General features: G+C 29.4%; 2 protein-coding genes across 6 annotated transcripts; one reads left to right on the top strand and one right to left on the bottom strand.

Annotated features, from left to right (window-relative positions):
* Positions 1-325: 325 nt before the first annotated feature.
* LOC122720930 (leucine-rich repeat neuronal protein 3-like) lies at positions 326-4,652 on the bottom strand. 2 transcript variants are annotated; one of them, XM_043948039.1, is made up of 7 exons: positions 4,414-4,652; positions 3,983-4,254; positions 3,246-3,505; positions 2,660-2,951; positions 2,047-2,211; positions 843-1,193; positions 326-770 (listed from the first exon to the last, which is right to left on the bottom strand). In XM_043948039.1, exons 1-6 carry the CDS (start codon positions 4,604-4,606, stop codon positions 867-869), a joined length of 1,509 nt encoding a protein of 502 aa, XP_043803974.1. In that variant the 5' UTR covers positions 4,607-4,652; the 3' UTR covers positions 326-770; positions 843-866. The 2 variants fall into 2 exon arrangements, with proteins under 2 accessions (XP_043803974.1, XP_043803973.1); XM_043948038.1 differs by having other exon boundaries at positions 326-1,193.
* Positions 4,653-5,242: 590 nt separating this feature from the next.
* LOC122720967 (homeobox protein PKNOX2-like) lies at positions 5,243-16,120 on the top strand. 4 transcript variants are annotated; one of them, XM_043948124.1, is made up of 8 exons: positions 5,243-5,492; positions 11,487-11,595; positions 11,685-11,994; positions 12,462-12,662; positions 13,479-13,770; positions 14,144-14,275; positions 14,447-14,646; positions 14,817-16,120. In XM_043948124.1, exons 3-8 carry the CDS (start codon positions 11,686-11,688, stop codon positions 15,138-15,140), a joined length of 1,458 nt encoding a protein of 485 aa, XP_043804059.1. In that variant the 5' UTR covers positions 5,243-5,492; positions 11,487-11,595; position 11,685; the 3' UTR covers positions 15,141-16,120. The 4 variants fall into 4 exon arrangements, with proteins under 4 accessions (XP_043804059.1, XP_043804056.1, XP_043804058.1 ...); XM_043948121.1 differs by lacking the exon at positions 14,144-14,275; XM_043948123.1 differs by lacking the exons at positions 5,243-5,492; positions 14,144-14,275 and adding an exon at positions 7,521-7,970.
* Positions 16,121-17,156: the final 1,036 nt, after the last annotated feature.

Below are 17,156 nucleotides of genomic sequence, written 5' to 3'. Positions count from 1 at the left end.
GGAAGGGAAGCGATTGTTTAGGGATTATTACGTGGAATTAAAAACGTGGAAACGCGATATTTTTATGTTAGGTCAAGTTTTATATGTATTTCTGTAGTTTTATATTTTTATTATTTATATTTTTATCAGGTTAAGTTGCTTTGTAGGAATTCTTTACACGAGATCGAGATCGAGAAGGAAGTTGTTAATTGTTAAGTTTATTTGTGTCCGTTTAATTTTTGTGGAATCAGATTTTTTTCTTCGTTCTTGAGAGAACGAACAGTGAAGGAAAACACTTTGAAGATCGATCGAAGTATGATGTATGCACAGATTCGAGATTAATTCGTGATTTTATAATTTCTAAATCTAATTTATTGATATTACATTTTTATAAAAATATACGTATAATTACATTCACTTAACGCGAATCAATAAGAATTACGCTAACTTATTTTATAACTCGCGGTTAATATAAATTAAAATCCACAAAACGTACAAAATAGAAAATTTTCTTCTAGAACTTGCCCTCCCATCCAAGTCTCGAACATTTATATCCACTCTATATCAATTGATATATATAATTTTTCTCATCAATCTGATGATAAAATGTTATTCATATTATGTTACTCTTTTCAATTACCTCCATTCAAAACCTCCTCCAATCTCTATATATTATATACATCGTTCGAAATCGATCTCTTCTCGTCATCGATCGGATCGAATTTCGTCGAAGCGAAGAAAGAAAGAAAGAAAGAGAGAGAGAGAGAAAGAAAGAAAGAAAGAAAGAAAGAGAGAGAGAGAGAAAGAAAGAAAGAAAGAAAGAAAGAAAGAGAGAGAGAAAGAAAGAAAGAAAGAAAGAAAGAAAGAAAGAGAGAGAGAGAGAAACTTTAAAATTCTTCGTTGTTCATGGTCCTTTTGTAAAAGGCTCGCGAGAAACTGGCCGGGCCCGAATTGCCGCAGAAGAAGAAACCACGGCGCCAGAAGACGAAGGCGGTGAGGCAGACGGGAATTGCGAACAATATACCGATCAATATGCCTACGAGGATCATCGCGTCTTTTTCCGGTCTTGCGTTATACAGATCCAGGCAACGCAGGCTTCGATTGAACAACGACGTCAGATTTTCACCCTCGTGCTCGGGCGGTGCCGCGCATACAAGGGTGTTCATTTCTTCGCCCATCAACCTTTTCCCGTACGTTGGCAGCAAAACGTTGATCTGGAAGAGAGACGAAGAGAGGTGAGAATCTGTTGGAAATCTTTCTTCTTGATTTCACAAATTTTTTTCAACTCCAAAGAGTTGAGAGACGATGATATGTCGAGATGATATGAGGAGAGAGTTGCGATGGTATATGAAACGGAATATTACATTTTTGGATACGGTTGTTCTCGATGCACGATGACAATGATGAGTGATAAATTCGATTGGTAATTCCGTTCCGTGACAATTTTGGTTAAGAAGAGGTTGGTCAATGCAAGGGTTTGGGAAATTTGGGAATTCGACGAAGCGAATAAATAAGGTTAAAAACGATCTAGTTTTGTACTCGAAGATGGTGGAGTGACGTCAATAGCGAAAAGGCAGCAGATATTGTGGAGCGCGGACAGCACAGATTGCTTAACTTTTTCAATTTCATATTTGGGAATGAATTATCAATATAATTTGAATACTTTCGACTAAAAGTTCGCAGATTTTTCTTTTTTTTTTCTCTCTCTCTTTCTCTTTTTTCGAAACAAGATCAAATATACGAAGCAAGCTAGCTCATAGCTTTCGTGACGTTATTAAAAAAAAGAAAAAAAAGGAGAAAAGAAATATTGTTTTGTTTTGTTTGATTCGATTCGAAAGGATATTACGAAAATATTTTTTCGATTTAATTTATGAAAGAACTCTTTTGCCGATATGAATTGGAACGGAAATTCCAATATCATATTTTTGATTAAATTATTATAATTAAAATCGATGATCGAAGAGACTAGTGTCGAGGGTAAAAAAGAATCGATCTGGATCGATCTGGAAATCGGTATCGCTGGTTGAACAGTAGGGAGACACGTATTGTAGATTTACCAGAACTTACGAGATATTCATTATCGCAATCGCAGCTCCATTTGTTGTTCGTCAGATCCAATTTTTCGAGCCAATCCCACCTTGATATCAATAGCTGAGGCAAATATCGCAGGGCGTTATCCGATAAATCGAGTCTCTTTAGTGGCGGCCACACAGGTTCCGTAGAATTATTATCCTACGATAATTTCGTATAGTAAATATATATTATAATATTTCTTTTCTTTTTTATTTTATTTAATTCTTCTTCACCTTAACTCTAAAGAAAGAATAAATATCGATCGATATTACGAATTCTAGGATATATTATTATTAACAATTTTCACAATTTTACAGAAATCTTTTCAGAGAATTATTTATTACTCCCTTCTCCTCTTTATTGTCTCTCCTCCCTCTTTATCTATCTATCTTTCTCATTCTTTCTTTAATAATAATTCAAACGAGTATTAGAAATCCAGGAACAGTATTTTCCAACATATAATATATACAAGAAATAATCGAATCTATGTTAGAAACTATGTTAGAAAGATTTTGACCAATCTTTTTTTGCTTTGTCTAACTTTACTTAAGCCACGAAAAAGGATAATATTATGCTAAAGTCAAAGTATGAAGAATTGTACAATTACCCATGATGCAAGAGCGTTGTCGTGGATCGATTCCAACTTTGGACAATTTTGTATTCGAAGATGCTCGAGCGATGTCAATCCTGAGAAGGAGCCCGATCCAACTATTGTCAAATGTGGCATGCAGCAGAGGCTTAACTCTTTCAATTTAATCATATTTGGGAACGAGTGCTCCTTATCGATAATTTGAATCGGATTTTCATCCATGTAGAGGATCTCCAGGGACGTTGCTTCTTTGAGAGCGTTCGGCACAGTTGTGAGCTGATTCCCGCTCAAGTTCAACTTCTTAAGATTCCTAATCGACGGTTTAATTTAATTAGATTAATAGTGAAGTGTATCGAAGCCAATAAGATGGTATATTTGTTCATATTAAGTCAAGTTATAAATATGAAGAAAGAGTCTTAAAAAATGTTTGATCGAAAGAAGTTGAAGGACGAGAGTTGAATAAAAATGTTCATACGCGTATTTCTTATTTCACGCGTAATCTATTATTGCTCGAAATCAAATCAATCTCTATTGGCGTGCCATTGTTTCCTATATGAAATTGTATATCTATATGAAATTGTATATTATAAAATATAATATTTACTTGCACGTGTAGAATGATGTTTCCGGAATTGTCTTTAACCCGCAATAACTCAAATTTAACTCTTCCAAATTCGAAAGAGAGCTGATCGCTATGATCGAGCGGCTGTCGAGAATCGAGAATAAATTACCGGAAAGATCCAATATTTTTATGTTCGTCGTATGCTCGAAGAGGTCGTGATGCAACGAATGAAGCATGTTATGAGCCAAATTTAAAATTACCAGTTTCTCCAACGGTTCGTAAATATCCGGTGAAAATTTACCCTAAAAAAAGTATTACGATATTCAAATAAATATTGTCATAATTATATATCGAAGTAATGATAATAATAAAAATAACGTAATGATTCTTGAGGAAAATTAAATCCCCCATTTTTGAGCCAAAATAAAAATAATACTTGTCGCTATAATCGAAGAAACGTGATTCAAGATATAATCGTTTAAAAGATATTTTTAATTTTTAATTGGAGTTTCAGTTAATGTAATACTGTAATTTTACATATAAAATAAAATAAAATACATATAAAAAAAATATTAGATTGTATATCAGATCAACGTCAATATTGATAATTGATTTATCTTGTCGCTGTAATTTTTCAAGAATTAAACGTTTCCACGTAATGGTCGAATGAGTAATGAAAGATTGCGCCAATGAAATTTCGATTAGACGATGAAATATAAATTATTAAAAAAAAAAAAAAAAAAAAAAGAATCGTTTGTACAAAAAAGTGAATGTATTACCTCAAATACTTGAGGTTGCAAATTTTCTGCCGTAAGTTGATTGTGGCTTAGATCCAATTCGGTCAGATTAATTATCTTCTTAAAGGCGCTATTATCGATCTTCGTGATTTTGTTCTTCCTTAATATTAATTTCCTGATCTCTAATGCCGGGAACGGTTTCACGTGAACCAACGAATTCTCCTCGAACGATACCACTTTCATAGTTTTGTTTGGCCATTGGGAATCTTCGAAGTGGTACGTTAAATTTCTTTTATCGCAATTTATGATGTCATCTGATAGGAAAACATTTTTTCTGTACATTATTATTGCTTACATTCGTAATAATTGTTCTTCTTTTTTTTTCGAACGAATTTATTATTTTTTTTTTTTTTATATAAATACGATTAATAATCAACATACGCGATGTCGAGCATTATTTGGTTACAAATTACCTGTACATTTGCATATGGTGCACAAATTTGGAAGTTTAATCGTAGGTATTTTCTCCTCTACTTGTACATTTTCAATTTCTTTTGTTGCATCATTATTATTATCGGTGATTTTGATATCTTCGGAGGTTGATTTTTGACACTTAATATTTGTCGCAAAGATGAAAATAAAAATAATTAAAAATCGGTAATCCATAATTTCTCACAAGATCCGTGCCGGTAGAATTTTACACTGTGAATGTGACGCCTTTTCTGTATCAAGTATTCTGATAAGAAAACCAATGATAAGATATCGTTGATCGTTACTCATCGTTTCAATCCTTTTAATTCGCTTTTCTAATTTATTTTTATTATATACACGTTATAATTTTAATTTAACAAAGGTAATCGAGTATTTTGATTACTTTTTCTTTGAATATCAAATGTTTTTATTTTGTCAATATGTAAAAGAGAGAAAAATTGAAGTAAAAGATGAAATATTTTATCATAAAATAATTATAACGATATTCGTAAATGTAATTATTATTAATAATTATTTCTTTGTTTTTTCTTATTTTAATAACGTCATTAATGAAATTATAAATTAATATATGAAATGTACATATATTCGATAAATTAGTGTATATAATTTTTTTCACAATAAATTTAAATATCGCGCTTTAATTGAGCGACACTTGAATGAACCGATAATCGCATTAGTGTCGCCATCTGCTGCGGAGTTAGTGTATCAATGAAGAGGAGAAACCTTCGCGAAAAGTATTGAATCGATGACGTCATAAAAGACGTGTCAGTGGAAGGAGTAGACAGGATTGTGGAGGAGCATGTTGAAAAATGTCCGATTACTTTAATTTATTGTACGGCGTGAATAGTAGTAAACAGAAGGATTTGTGTTGACGCGCATGTGATTGTTAGATCGGCATCGATATACGATTATCATCGAGCCAGGAAGTATCACGTGGACGAAAAGGAAATTAGTTTTCGACTAGTCAGACACGCCGACCGAAATATCTTCGAAAAATAAAAGTGGTGGACGGTGTTGTTTTGTTCCTGTAAATTTTATCTGGACGAGATTTTTTTGTACGGTAAGTGGCTAAGAAATAAATCTTTTCTTAAATACTGTCATGCAAACAGCTGTTTCGATACATCGTTCGATCAACCTAATTCCCGCTGGACCGTGCACCTGTGAATTGTGAGGTTAGGTTCGTTTATTCATTCCTGGTGCGCCGATACAAGCGAAAAACTTGTTTTGTGCGCAATGCCCTCCAGTGAACGCCCATTCCTCGCGGTCTGCCTTGACAGAATTGCGGATTGATACGATCGATATTGTTAAGAGTCTTTCAAAGAGCGACTTTTTCAAATGACATCATGCACACCATGCGACTGAAGCCCACTATCAACTGGTTCTCAGTTGATATTCGTTATCTATTACAGTAGTGCATATTATAAACACTTTCTTTTTTCTCTATTGTTTTGAAATGTACAATGAACAATCGCTGCATAAATTTATGTTTTCAAAAACATATTTATTTAAGCGATAATTTAAATAAATTGTAATAAATTTATTTAAAAGAATTAATTATTTAATAATGAATGTAACTCAATAAATATATTTATGTAACTCATATAATTGATATACGTAACATCACGTTTTAAAAAGAATTTAGCCAATTATGATAAGATCGTTTATTAGTATTGTCAATTGTAAAATAAGAGGCGGGAATTTTAACATGAAGATGTATTATTATTTTTATTATTGTATGATATTTTTTATAAATATTTTTAACCAAATCATCAATTATCAATCAATTATTAATCATCAAATTAGTCATCAATTAAATATTTGTTTAAGGAAATCAATTTAACTATACATTTTCGTTATTTAAATATATAATAATATATAATATATAATTTATGACAGAACTAGAATGAAAATCAAAATATACTTAGAAATAAATACAAATGATATTTGATTTATATACTATTACCAAACTATTTAACTTCATATTGGTAATAGCGATATGTTGCATAGTCAAGCTGTTTGCGTTTCCATTTAGAATGGAATAATTCGTCCTAAGCGAATTACGTCAAACGATAAACTCCGAGCTTTGCAACGTAAGCGTATCCCTGGTGAAACGAGAAAATCGGTGTTTACATCGTATTAAGAAAACCGGTTGAAATCGTTCAAAGAATTTGTTATGAAAAAAAAGAGTGACAAAGATGCTGCAATGAGGTATCATCATTATCTTATAGCGTGTGCTATATATTCGATGAATCAAATTATACTATAATATTGTGATTCAATTTTTATTTAAGTGAAAAAAGTACAATAGATTAATTATATTTTTTGAAAAATTAATTTAATAAAAAATTTGTAGTCAAATGAATTAAATAATATTATAAATTTTAAATATATAATAATATATTTAAAAGAAAAAGAAAAAAAAATATGCAGTGAAGTTCTTTATGTTAAAAATAATTTAATTATCATTTAATGTAAAAGAAATATAAATTCCAAAGGAATAATTTCTTTTGCATAGCAATTGTGAAAATTATAAGAATAAAATTGATCGTTTATGATTACTTTACAAAAATTATTATAAACTTTCAAAAATAAAATTAACAAATTTAAATTTCTCTTTCATCACACGCAAGATATACTCGTTTCAAATTTTTATCTTAAATATATAATTGTAAAAAAAGAAAAATAATTATTTAAAAATTATTATGCAGATAATTTTCTTATATAAACTAATATTTATAAGTTAAAGTAGTATTTTAAAAAATTTATTAAATATCAAAAAATATTTTATATTATTATCTAATCGTATTATCTTTAATTCGTTTATATATACTTTTTAAAATAAACAAATTATATTTTAATATTTTATGCATTAAAATATAAAGTTATTAAATATAGAATTTGATTAATTTTTCTTCTATATTTTTCTTCGATATTATTTATTTTATGTACATTATTCTTATAAATGTAACTTTTTTACATTTTGAAATATCACAGTGTCAAAATGAATTTTCACAACAAAAATTTTTATAACAAAAAATAAAAAGATAAAAATATTTTCAACTTCATTTTATATATCATATTAAATTAAATATATCAATAAGAATTTTGTTTTAGCAATATTCCCATATAAATTACAGGATTCTCTAAAATACATGCCACGAAAGAAGTAGTAAAACAAACTCGAATTTCCCGCAGAAATTTTATCGAGCACCCTATAGGTAGAGCGTTGCGCAGCAGTGAGGCATCGGCGCCGTCGGCAGCGGTGGCCTCTTGTAGTTTTTGCTACGCCCTCTTCGCATGAAAATGATTCTTCCTCGGCGTGCTGTAGTAGGGATCGTCGACCATTGGTTATCGAACGTTTGACTGACAGTTCGACTATCTCGTGTTAGGCTCGCGATGAAAGGGAGAAAGAAAAACGACTTCTGGCTCCATATTAACGCCCACTACCGATTCCGTGCCGTTCTTTAACTCACATCTCTTTCTACTACGGTGTTGTTGCCCGTCACGACGCCGGTTTTAATACGCCGATGACTGACAGGTAGTAAACAAGTTCGCTTGCCCACGGGATACCATCTTTGTCATAATTAACTCTTTCGGTGCCAGACCGGTATGTGTGCACGTTAAACGTTTCTTATAACGAAATGTTTTTGCCGATGCTTTCTGATGTCTACATACAATAAACAAGAAGAAAAATAAGATTATATAAATTTATTAAAAAAAAGTTCTTAATATACGTATATATAAATGAGTTTTAAAGTAAATTTTCTAATTAAAAATATTTTTTTAATCCAAAATTAAAAATATTAAAAATAATGTTTTGTACTCTATTAGTATAAATATTTAGTATTGGATTTACGAATAAATATGGTTTTGTTTGATTCAAAATAATTTTTTCATAAAAAATAGTTTTTATTTATTTATTTATTTATTTATTTTTTTTAATTTTAATTCATAGGTTAATGGTGATAATAAAAAATATATAATAATATATAATAAAATATATATAATAATATTATAAATTAAGATGTCAAAAGTGAGAAACAGTAAAATAAGTTTATACAAATATTTGGCCACGGATGTATATACTTAATAGAATTTAAGTATTCTCTTATGTTCGAAAATGATCACTATGTTCTAACCAACTACTATAGCTCTGGCACTTAAGGGTTAAAGATTTGTTTCTCCTCTTATTTACGCTCGTAAAGACACGTTTCATTGCTGCTATGTCATTACTTTGTTCTATAGGGATGAAATGTGAACTTTAAGATATATAGTTTCCAAATTTTTCTATTTAATATATAGAAAAAAAATAATTTTTTTATTCATTTATAATTTTAACAATATTATTTCATTATTTAAATCTTTATGACTTCCAATTTACATTTAATTTTTCAAAAATATTAAAAAAATAAATAAAAATAAATAAATAAAAAAAAGAAGAACAATTTTTAAATAATTATCGTTTTTTGTCATTATATTTAAATAAAAGTAAATTCTTTTAACAAATTAACACGTCAATTTCATGCTTCTTTACCAGGTTAAATTATAATCTTTCATTCTTTGATTACTTCTAATTATATGTTACTTATAGCTTCAGTGTCACAGTAATTATTAGGTCGGTACAAAAAATCAACACGTTGAACGAGTTATACAGCAAATCGCGTGAGCAAAATACATGTACGCCATTACGTAGTTTCCGCCAATCCATTTCATTTGAATTAATAACGGTCTCATTTTGATTCACAACACGTGACTTCAAAATAGTTTTAAATTCTTACTCGATTTTTTTTTATTGATATTTCAATCAAAAAATATGCTTTCATTTCTTATATTTTCTTTTTTTTATTTTTTGTTATTCATTTTGTTAATATTTTTTATATATATTATTTACATTACATACATTATATTCATATTTAATATTTATTAGCTTTTAATTTTAATCGATATTAATTAATATAGTTATAAACAAACTATTTTTAGAAATTTTTTAAATTTTTGCAAAAAGTATAAAAAAAAATATTTATATTTAAAATAAATTTTTCTTATATTAAAAGTTATATTAAATAAATTTAAAATATATATTTTTAATTTCTATAAATTTTATATTAATATTAAAGTAACTAAAATTCAGTAGCATAAATAAAAATATTAAATCTTATTAATCAGTTATAATGTATAGAATTTAAAAAGTTATATATATATGTAAAATAAAAAAATAATGTAACTATCAATAATCGAATCACTTTTATTCACAATATTTCAGTTGATACGAAGTACTCGAAATATTTTTTTTGACGTTTAATTTTGTTTGTTAAAATTTTTTTTAATGACATTTGATTAATTTAATTTTTTAATAAAATGTTGATAGCTCTGTTTATTTCTTGCAATATAAGAAATATTTTACTAATTATTAATGTATATATTCTTTTAGTATCCAAGTATAAAATTAAAATAATTAAAAAATTAATTAAAGAAATAACAAAACGATAGTTAAAATTCCTGATGAACGATAAATACGGTTGGTAGAACACAATATTATTATCATGGAAAATATTTAAAAGAATAATAATATATAATTTTATTTTCTAGTATTAGCAATAATAGTATAAATATATATCTATAAAAAAATTATAATTATTATAAATATTTAAATAAAAGTTCAAATTCGTTATATGAATGAAATAGAAAAAATATATGAAGAAGGAAAGGAAAAAACAAGTTTAAATGCATTAAGGCTGTTTCGATGTGTAGATACTGTCGTGAAAATGAACCATACTGACCATTCACCGTCAGCGATAATATTTTTAAATGAAAGCGATGAGAGAGGCGACTGGCACAATAAATATCGGGTTTAACGGAAAGACGCGAGTGTGTTCAAAGCACCACTTGCAAGTAATGGTACCTCTGTTCAGCTCCTTTTTCTATCGCTTCAGACGCCACCTCGTGGTATTCCCTTTAATATATCTAACTCTTCTTGTATATCGATACTTTCGCTCACTCATCTTCTGATACACTATTCCATCACAAGAAGTTTTGATAAAATGTCACGAGTACGATTTTTTTCATTACTTGAAAAAGAATGCAATTCTTTTGTTGCGTATATTCTTTGCGTATTCTTTTTATTAGTTTTAGATTTAAAAATTATATACTAAGTAAATTTTTATAAAACAAATATTACATATTTCTGTGTAAGACTAAAGTGTATATAAAATATTTAATTTTTTATTTTTATTATCTATAATTGTTGTCTATTAATAGAAAATTTATTTTTTCTTTGTTAGAAAAATTAAAAACAATTTTTTTTATATCATACTTCTTAAACTATAAACAAAAATTATTACAAATATGATATATATTAGTTTTATTATATAAAGTACAATTTCAATATCATTTTATATAACATATAATTAATCTTATCTTAAAATAATTACTGTTCCTGCTATAAAATCCAGATATAACCTTCTCAAAATATTTTTCTTAAAAAGAAAAAAAAAAGATTATTTTTCAAGAATTCCTTTGAATAAGACAATATATATATATATAAATGATATAACCATGACTTTTTACAGTAAAAGTTGACCCGGATAATTATATTATCCTAATTCAATTATTAGCACTTTTTTTTTCCCCCGCATTGCTCGTAACTACGATTTTTCGACTATCGTCTTGTCAGCCTGTGGTGTGTTGCAGTATTTTATTTATTCATACCGAGGGAACGTGTATGGGGATTGGGGGAAATTCAAAAGGAACGTTCGGAATGGGAAGCAGAACTAGTGCCAGCAACAGTGCTGATGGTGTTGAGACCGTCTAACGATGACATTTAAATGCAGTGCCGCGCATCGTTTGGTTCTTCGTGCCACGACGATTCCCTCCTTCCCCGTCTCTTTCTTTTTTTCCCTTCGCTCTCTGGCTCATCTCTACTCGAAATACGCAAGAATATTTTATAAAATATACGATATTTTTATCCTATTATTTTTATAATATATTTTATTTTCAAATTAGAAACAGAAATTTAATTTTATAATATAAATTTTTCATTTCTTTCTTGTTTTAGTATAATTTTGTAAATTATCGGAAGATCGAAAATAAATCAAAGAGCATTCAAATATAAGAGACTTCGGAGGGGCTGAGCAACGATGGAAGCTGCTAGACAGGAATGATAGGTATACAAGTTTTATGAAGTTTTCTATATAGAAAAATTTAATTTTGATAACGGAAAGAAAAAGATAATAATTTGATTATATTAATGCAGAATGCAAGAGGGTAGCACCGCCGTGGCGCTAGCAATGGTGACTCCTGGCTACGATCAGGACCCTGCAAGTGGGGTTGCCGATTACACAACTCATCAAGATCAGGCTCAATTCGAAGCAGACAAGAGGGCAGTATACAAACATCCCCTCTTTCCATTGCTCGCGTTACTTTTCGAAAGATGCGAACAAGCTACTCAGAGCTCGGACAATTCAACGTCCGAAAGTTTCAACATGGACATACAGGCCTTCGTCCAACACCAAGAAAGAGACCGAAAGCCATTTCTGATCAATGACCCCGAAATTGACGGTTTAGTGAGTCTTTTAAATAATTTAATTTTAAAATATTTATATTATAATTTGCATTTGTATTGCAACTGTATAACTCAATGAAATTTTTTTAAAAACTGAATTTAAAGCAATAACAACAATAAAGTTTTTTAAAAGAAAAATAGAAAATAGAGTAAAAAGATCATTAGATATTAAGATATTAATAACAAATTATTTATCATTAAAAATTCAATTTATTACATACAAAATATATATATTTATTTATATTTATATTTTTGGAAAAAAATTTATTATATATATATCCAATTCAGAATTATGTGCAAAAATTAAAAATTTTTTAAAATTAAAGACGTTAAGAAAATTATTTAAATTTAAAAAAAAGAATCGAATTTTTGTAAAACAAAGAAAAGGTAATAAGCGATGCTACGCAGTTCGATATGAAAAGAAAATCGTTCACTCGTCTATATTGTTTTGTGCCCCTGCCAACGTAGATGATCAAGGCGATACAGGTGCTACGAATTCATCTACTCGAACTGGAAAAGGTGCAGGAACTGTGCAAGGACTTTTGCAACAGATATATCACATGCCTGAAGGGCAAGATGCAAAGCGAGAATCTGCTACGCAGCGATTACAGTCACCATGGACACGACATGGGTCCATCGAGTGGCAGCAACGGGAGCAGTCCTTTGCAGGTTAGATATTATTTTGAACGTGTAAAACGGCCTAGCCTGTTTCCCCCTTTACCTAAGTAGTTATCCTTTTTTTAGTAATGCGCAAGAATCGCGAATATAATCTCGAAACGCTATCTTTGCCTCTGTTTTAATTCTTTAAGTTGAAACTGTAACTAAATCTAAGTTTTCTTTTTATTAACATTACTACCTTGTATAGAAGTTACATTTTTAAAATAACAAGATGGAGTATCAAATTATAAAATAAGAATAGAAATATTGCTTGAATTAGTTATTGATTAACTCTTGTAAATATTCTGATCTAAGTTTTGTGTTTAATGGTAGTTAATAAAATATTAATTGAGGGGGAAATTTTGATGATTCTAATGATAACAAGTAGTAAAAAAAAAATATTTAGTTTTTATATATTAGTATTTGTGTAAATACATAACTGTTATATGCCATATATAATAGGTTTATAAATTCTCAAATTGTTCAATACCTATGTAAAAAACTAAATGTTTTCCAACTCTTTTCTGTCTCTTAAAATTTCACTAAATTATTTCAAAATTAACAGCATGTTGTAAATTTAGATAAGAACAGTTTCTAAGTGATTTATATATATATATATATATATATATATATATATAAATCATTAATCAAAACAATGCTAATAGTAAATTTGACATGTACTTGGATCAGACAATTAATTTTAAAATATTTACTTTTAAAATAATTATTTTAAAAGAAAAAAAAATGAGTGATACTTGCGCATCGCTCAAAATATTATAGAACCCCACCCCTGCTCTCTGACGGCTAGTTGCGACATATATTTCCCAGGTGCTGTCTTCTACAGGCAATGATGTTGAGTCGGGAGCTAACGGATTCAGAGTGAGCAGAGGTGATATCCTGTCGGAGAACGGTGGTGCGAGTCAGTTGGCTGCGCAAGAGGAAACCGGTAACGACAGGCCGTCGTCGGTGCGATCATCTTCCACTGCTCAACGCTCGAACAGATCCTCCAGTCAAGACCATGACGATCCTCTATCACCTTCTACGGTGCATGGAAGTACACCCCTTTCGCAGATCGGTGCTCATTCCTGTGCGCCAGTCAACGATATGTATCTTGGTCAAGGTAGGTTTATTAATACTTTTGATTTTTTACAATTAATAAGTAATTTTTTTAAACTGTTGATTCTTCTTTTTATTAATTTTTTCTTTATTCTTTCTTCAGTGTTTGGAATTATTCTTGATCTTACATTAGATGTTGGATGATTGGAAATTCCTTTAGTTATTTTGCATAGTTTGTTCAAATAAGATTTTACAATTAGGGACGCTTCAGAAAAAGGTCAATACAGATTATTTGATAATTAATTATAACATTTTTGAATAATTTTTTGAATAAATTTTTGAATAATTTTTGATTGTAACGCCAAAAATTGTTGAGCTTAAAAAAGAAAATTAAAGATGTTGATTTAAACGTAAGAATTATCAACTTACGATTATAGATGATATGGACTATGTGAATATTGGCGACAGAATATATTTAGAAGAGGCTGGCTATTGGGGCCTTCTTGCTTTACAAGAGCGTGAAAATGAATACGTCGATGTCGGAGATGCGAATGATGAAAAGTATTTTGGTTAGATGAACTTGGTTCTTCCTTACCAATGACTAATGTTTTCACTTGAATATTAATTACTAATTAAAAATGTGAATTAAACTAATAATCTAAAATTAATGAGAGAAATATCATTTTTGTGTGAAATATGTTCTTTTACCATAATAAATATATCGTGTTTATTATGCTTAGATATCACTGTGGCGGGTTCTCCTTCACCTGCACCAAGCGAAGATGAAGACGAAGTATGTGGCACTGGTACTGCTACTTCCAATCACAGTAGTAGTCATGGAGGTAATCATAGTAGCGTTAAAAAAGGAAGACAAAAACGAGGTGTCTTACCTAAACAAGCTACGAGCATTATGCGAACTTGGCTTTTTGAACATTTAGTTGTAAGTATAATTTTTATTTAATCATTAATTCAATTTATAATTGTATCTTTACAATTTATAATCATATCTTCTCCAACTAATATAACGAAATTGTGCTATACTAGTTACTTCTGTTACATTGTAGAATAAAATAAAAAAAAAAAAATATTTACATTCATTATTCCATATAGCATCCATATCCCACGGAGGATGAGAAACGTCAAATTGCAAGTCAAACGAACTTAACGTTATTACAAGTTAACAACTGGTTCATCAATGCTCGTCGACGAATTCTTCAGCCAATGCTCGATGGTGCCGGGGCAGATTCGGTGCAACGTGCTGGAAAACGTCACAAAGTATCAAAGCACGTGGTGCAACATCAACATGTACAACAACAGCAAGGAGGCGGCTGGCAATCTGAAGACTCTGGGAGCGATTCAGGCTCCAGCGACGGTGAGGGAGGTGCCGATAGATCGAAAGATGGTAATGATAGCGATGAAGATGATCTTCACTGACCTCTGTCGATCATCGAAACATCAATCTCTTTACGGTACCTTCAAATCCAGTTGCTCATTACAGTATTAAGGTATTCGAGAATAGATTTCGCTTTAACTGTCAAATACGTAATTATTCTCGCGAAAATCAAGGGTATTATTGGTCGAGGTTATCACGCTCTCTTGTCGGATCCGATAGTTTCGATCTCCTTTTCTATCCATGGAGTATCTTAGCGTTTTTAAGCGTCATTATTCATTAACTACGGTCCGAGAAAGATTGAAAAGAAATATTGTATAATTCGATTATGAAATATGTTCTCTTCTTTTTTCCTTTTCTTTTTCTCCTACTATCCGTAAGAACAATATGATCATGATATGAAAAAGAAATTCATTAATCGATTTAGAAAGCAAATTTTGAATATAATGAAACTTAGGATTGTTATTTAATCAGTTTTATTGAGTCGTTGATGAATAAGCTACATTGTAGCAATTTTTCCCCTAAAATAGTTCTTTGTTTTTCGCGATTGTTTCTTTTTAACGATTGTTAATTTGCATAATATAATTTAGGATAACGAATGAAAATACTACATGTGTAGTATAAGTTATCATTTGTATCATTTATTAAACCATAGATCTACGATATTTGTTGAACATCTTTTAATTAATTAATTTTAATTAAAGCGTGGTTCTTATATCAATAATTTATAGGAACAAATTATTTTTCGAAAAGAACTTGAATATTTGCACTATGAGAGATTGTTAGAGGTCGTAACAAACATATTTGCCTGTAATATGTACATTCTTTTCTATGGTGTAGAGTATGAACAAATGTTTCACTCATTTAATGATAAAAAAAAAAGTTAAATCTAAGGTGACAACAAAAAACTCAACGTTAATGTTTATATATTTTTATATCAAGACTTTATTTCTTTCGAAATGCGTTTTCTTGACAGCAAACGTCTTTCAATGTTTAACAATAATAAAAAAAAAACAGAACAAGAGCAGTACATGATTACAAACCATAATTTCTACAAAAAAAAAAGAAAATAACAATTTTTATTAATTAACATTTATTTTATAAATTCTGGATGGATTTATGAACGGAAGACTAATAGAATTTTAAGTAAAAAATGAAGATCATCGTCTGACTATTTATTGGTTCAATGAGCCTCATATAGTTAACTTAACTTTTGAATAGTTCTGACAGAAATAAAAATATTTCTGTATATACTTAGTACTTTCTATAGCGTTATCGAAATCGTCCATATGAGACTATGTATAATATAGAAATCTTAATAACGACAATGAACGGTCGTTCTCAACCCTTCCTAATTAAAATAAGCTATGATGATATTGTGCTACTACATTTAAAATAGACGAGATATGTTTTTGTGATCGATCGCCAATTATCAAAAAACGAAAGAAAAATTTAACTTCAAAAAATCATAATGAATAAATAAATGATTATGATGATCGGTCAATAAGACGGTAACAATCTCAGTCTTGTACTCTTCGTGCCATTAAAGAGCGTGGTAACTTCCGCGTTTAGTCTTTGTTCAGCTCTGCAGTGTCGTGACATAGCGAAGTGCTATCCCTCCAAGATAATAATAATAATAATAATAATAATAATAATAATAATAATAATAATAATAATAACAATAACAATAATATTATTATTAATAATAATACTATTACGACTAATAACGATAACAACAACAATGATAATATAATGCTACTTTAAATATATGATGATTATATTTTTAAACTCTAAGTGTCGTCTTTAAAAAAAATGCGTGTATCGCAGTTGAACAAGTGTGGTACTGCTGTATATATACAATATACAAGAACTATTAGAAATAAAGGAAAATGACATTAGTGCGATTGTCCAAGAAGAAAACAAGAGGAAAAAATGAAGAAGAATATGATTAATAATAACTCTCTTATAACAGCAGAGAAAAAAGTCTAAAGCTCCTCGACACATGCCACCTTAGGGATGTAAGTGTTCATACATTCGCTGTCTGCATATGATTGGTTGCG

The sequence above is a fragment of the Apis laboriosa genome, unplaced genomic scaffold (assembly GCF_014066325.1).
Source record: "Apis laboriosa isolate Shangri-la unplaced genomic scaffold, ASM1406632v1 scaffold13_cov153, whole genome shotgun sequence".
In the NCBI taxonomy this organism is placed as follows: Eukaryota; Metazoa; Arthropoda; class Insecta; order Hymenoptera; family Apidae; genus Apis; species Apis laboriosa.
The sequence above is the reverse complement of the archived record's forward strand: the minus strand, read 5'-3'. Positions and strand labels throughout refer to the sequence as shown.